This window comes from Protopterus annectens, chromosome 17.part0 (genome assembly GCF_019279795.1).
Source record: "Protopterus annectens isolate FY-2018-M chromosome 17.part0, PAN1.0, whole genome shotgun sequence".
NCBI classification, from domain to species: Eukaryota; Metazoa; Chordata; order Ceratodontiformes; family Protopteridae; genus Protopterus; species Protopterus annectens.
Window position 1 is genome coordinate 584,905,954 of NC_056751.1, and position 5,000 is coordinate 584,910,953.

Below are 5,000 nucleotides of genomic sequence, written 5' to 3' on the forward strand. Positions count from 1 at the left end.
CAGAGGTGGGGACGTCAGGACACATACTGAGAGTAGGGAGAATATATGGATTTTGAGGCTTAGATCGGATGCCACTCCTGGCCTCAATACCACTGTCTCTGTGAAGCCGTTTTTGAGAATGAGGAAGCTTAGAAAATGCAGATGATTTATTGCATTATTTGTTTATTATATCAGTTATGAAAAGATTTATGCATTTATTGTCATACTCTAAATGTTTTTGAATGTTTTATAGATGCATTACTTGTAGTATATACTAGAATTTGTTTTTAGCATATTAGGTTAATGTTTATATAGTCATAGATTTTATACATTTTTGAGTGCTTATGTTTTTTATGACATGCTACTTATGCTGAATCTTGACTTGTCTTCTTTCTTTTTATACTTGAGCAGTAGTAAGTGGTTACAGAGTTGTGACTACAGTTCGTATATCTTGAGTGGATCTTGTAGGAACTCAATCTGAGTTTGGTTGCTTTTAAACTTGTAGTGCTGACTGATTTTACTTAATTGATCTTTCACTTAATTGTTTTATTGATTTTATTCCCGCCTTTTCTTGCATTTAAACTTGTTGCTTTGTTACTTGTTCATTGAGTCTGATGAAGCCATCTGGTGAAAGCGCTTACTCGTTTCTACAAGAATAAAGAGTATCTACTGGATTTACATTTTGCTTTTTGAGTTCTGACTTGGTTTTTCTCCACACGTACTTTCAGAGATTTTGCCTTCAGCTGTGTTCGCCTTCTTCATCCGTGCTTCCATTTAATATATATATATATCTATATATATATATATATATATATATAGGTTCATAGGTTCATACTAGGCTATCTGCCCTAAGGCATTTATAAGCCTAGCCCAAAGTTTTGTGGCTTACGCCACCCCTTATGTTAAAAAATACTGTGCCCATTAGTTTGTTGTGCCTCTGTCCAGCAGTGACACAGAGACGATTCCCGGGGTAAACCTACGATCTCCCATCCACCGGTCAAGATTTCTCTTGAACAGAGCCAGCGAGGTGCTCTGCCTCACATGGACCGGGATTTTATTCCACAGCATAGGGAGTCTCTGGGTGACAAATCTATCCCTCCAGCATGTCCTATTTATATCCGTATAAGGTTTAAGTCGCTTGCTCTAGTGGATCTGGTAGATTTGGATTTTTTGAGGTGGAGCATGTCCATTAATTCCAGGTTGGACATGGCCTTGTATGTCAGGCACAGGTCACCTCTGAGCAGGCGGTATGCGACTGAATAGAGCTGGAGTTTCTTCAGTCTGGCAGCATATGACAGATTTTGGAGTCCCTTTATCCTTTTGGTGAGGAACTTTTGGCGTCTCTCCAATTGCTGCAGGTGTCGGGTGAGATGCATCCCGAATGGGGCATTGTACTCGATCATTGGTCTGATAAGTGAAGAGTACAGGGGAAGTAGTACAGGGGAAGTATATATATATATATATATATGTGTGTAATGTGTGTATGGTAATTGGTATTTACAAGTTAAAGTTACAGCTATGGGGGCTACATTTGCCCCCATATATGCTGACCTGTTTATGGGATATTTTGAGACATTGTACATTTATTGTGAAAATTTTCCATATTCTAGACAGCTTGTTATGTGGCGTCGTTATTTAGACGAGTGTTGGTTCATATGGCAAGGCAGTCTTGATGAATGGGATAGTTTTAAAAGATATCTAAATAATAATGAGTATGGTATTATTTTCACTGGTATATTGAATCTATTTACAGTAGATTTGTTAGATGTTAGTGTTACAAAATTGTTGGATGGTACATTGAGTACTTCACTATGCAGAAAACCTTTTCCTAAAAATTCTATTCTTCATGCTCGTACTTGTCATCCATTACATATGGTCAATAATATCCGAGTTGCTCAGTTCCAAAGAGTTAGGCGTATTTGTTCCAATGCTAGTGATTATCAACGACAAGCGAGTGACCTAAAATATAGGTTTCAGGCTCGTGGTTATAATAAGGGGCTAATAGAGAAAGCATATGATAAAGTTCAGACTATGGATAGGGGTGATTTGTTGAAGGATAAGACTAAACATACATTAGGACAGTTTAATAAAGTTAGATTTGTCACTATTTATGCTAGTAATTCTTTTAAAATTAGGGAAGTGATATCAAAATATTGGCATATTTTATATATGGACCCCTTTTTTTCTACTTTGATAAATTCTACGTGTGAATTTTGATATCGAAAAGGCAAGTCAATTGGACAGAATTTGGCAGGTTTCAAGAAATGTTTAAGTCCAAAAATATCAGTGACTAGAATGGTAGGTAGTACATACTGTGGACATTGTAAATATTGTATAATAATGTCTAAGACTAGCTCCTTCACATCCATTAACACAAGAAAAGTATATCATATTAATACTTTAATTACATGTACGAGTTCATGGGTAGTTTACATGGCTATATGTCAATGTGGTGCATTTTATGTAGGACAGACGTCATAGCTCTAAATATTAGCGATATAAAATGCAAAAGACTGCGTAGTGCACTATATAAACATATATTGCAACATTCGTCAGCTCATTTTGTTTTCGTAGGAATTGACAAAATCACTACATTAGTTAGTGATGAGATAGCCATGCATAATATACTGACCTCTAAAGAACGTAGATGGATAGTGAATCTGGGGGCTATGTTTAAACCGGGTCTTAATGACCATTGGTAGGTTTAGGAGTAACCCACTCATGGTTTATAGTTTTTTGTTTATTATGTTTATTATTTTTTTGGGGTAGGTATGGGTATAATTATTATTCAGTGGCTGTGGTATTAATAGCTTTATTAGATGATTCACCATCTGTTTAATATTATGGAGAGGTAGATATGCATTTATTTATTTATTCAAGTGTTTATAAATTATTTAAGAAAGTGGTTGAATATTATCCCACTTGTGTAGGGATTTTTTGATACTGGAAATGTGTATTTACATGTTTTAACAACTATTAGTTACATACATAGTGGTCTTAAATATGTATGTCTTATCCATATTTATTATTTGGTATATACAGTGTTTGAGTTATGTTATTGTGTATATAAAAGTATTGTCACTTTAAATGCTGACTAATTTAAACAGGATGTACTAAGGTTTGGATGTACACTGATGATGCTTTTGTAAAGCGAAACCGGTCTGTGGGGCAGACTGTGTCAGCAATAAAGGCTTTATCTCTTGTAGCGCCTCTCTTTTTGAGTGCTGGAAGTGGTTTTGGATTGAATATTCAGTGTTTTTCGTGCACCTAAAGCTGGATACGCACACCATCTGTTTGGGTTTGTCGTTTTATTTATATATATATATATATATATATATATATATATCAGACCTCCCAACCGTCCCGAATTACTCTGTGTTTACCGAGTTTTGGGGTCCAAATGGAGGGGTGCCACGATTCCAGAGTGGTACCCCTTCATTTCCGATTTCTTTGCAGTTTGTTTTTTTATTTTTTTAAAATTTGCGCTGTTGGAGCTGATGTCATCACGCGGCGCCGATGACGCCAGTCTGCCAGCACTACCAGCCAGTCGGAATTGAGCTCATGGAGCTCACGCCATCATTTCCGCTGGCTGCGAGCAGGCGGAATTAAACTGTTGCTGCTGAAAGAAGAATTGGTAGACGACGCCGGACTTAAATCTGCTGCTGCAGCTCGCTTTCTTGGGACTTTGCTTTGCATCTAGAGGACTCTCCGCTGTTCTTATTTTGATTGCTTTGCTGCTAGAGAGAGAATGGGACTTTGCTGTGCTGCATTACTGCCGCTGCCATTTTTGCTGGGACTTTGCTTTGCTGAGGGACTCTGCTGCTGGGACTTCTAACAAGAGAATGGGACATTTGCTTTTCGCTGCTGTTTCAACTTTGCTGGGAAGTGGGAACTATTAGGTAAGGAAAGGAACAAAGGGTGTGTGTGTGTGTGTATATATGTATGTGGGACTTTTGATGCTTTTTGCTGTCCCTTATTTTGCATAAGTTCTTTTTTCACATTTAGTTTCTCAGAAAGTTTGTGATGTTTCTGACGAATCAGTGAGGATTTCAAATGCTGTATAATAATGATGATGGACATTTGAGTTTTAGACTTATAGCCTTCAAAAAAGGTATGCAAGTATAAAGCCTGCTATTCTAAGCAAGTTTTGAAGTATACTAATTTATTTAAAAATGTGTGTGTGTGTGTGTGTGTGTGTGTGTGTGTGTGTGTACATGTACATATGTATGTATGTCTGTATTTGTGCTGCATAAAGGGGTGTTGAAGACTATTTCATTTGTCCTTGAGTTTGCAAATTGTTTCTGAATTTTTTTTTTTTTTTGCCTGGTCTGTTCCTCATGAAGTGAGTGAGAATCGCAGTTACTAAGTAATGGCCACCTGAGTTTCAGACTTAGTAGCCTTTAGGAAAAAAACACACTAATGCAAAATCTGTTATTTTAGCAAGTTTCTGATTAAAGACAATAGCTCTTCCTGATTTTGTCTTTCATCCACAATTATATTTTTGGTTTTCTCTGATTTTTGAGCTACAAGGTTGAGGTGTGTGAGTCTGTGCATAAGGAAAGTTGCAGTGGACTACATACTGTATTCTGACAGTGTGGCACTTATTTATGCATTTATTTAGTCATTTGGATTGCAGTCAAATATCAGAGATGTACAGTCACAGTTGTACAAGTACTTAGAATTTGATTGCAGTCAAATGTCTGAGATGTACAATCAAAGTTGTTCAAGTGCTTAAAATAAATTACTGTGGTCAGTTCTTACTAGTTTTATTTTATTACAGCTGAAATCTGAGGTATAGATAGTCAATAAATCTGTCTTAAATTGCTGGATTAAGGGGCTGATTGTAGTTGAAGGTGATTGAAACTGTTATCCTTTGTTCAAATTATGCAATTAGAATTATTCTGCCTTTGCATAAGTTTGTATTTGTGTGAAGCTAGCTGAGATAGTGTCTATTTTTAACACAAGCAGATGTCCTTATTGTGCACAATTAATAAAGTGACTGTAATTGTTGAGTACAGTGA

General features: G+C 36.5%; 1 protein-coding gene across 1 annotated transcript in view; it reads left to right on the plus strand.

The window, feature by feature from the left end:
- Positions 1-5,000, plus strand: part of PPP1R12C (protein phosphatase 1 regulatory subunit 12C) — a gene marked incomplete in the record, with an annotated part of 1,670,410 nt that overhangs the window by 21,297 nt on the left and 1,644,113 nt on the right. The window contains 1 exon segment of the mRNA XM_044059211.1: positions 1,733-2,070. Coding sequence (XP_043915146.1) covers positions 1,733-2,070 — 338 coding nt within the window.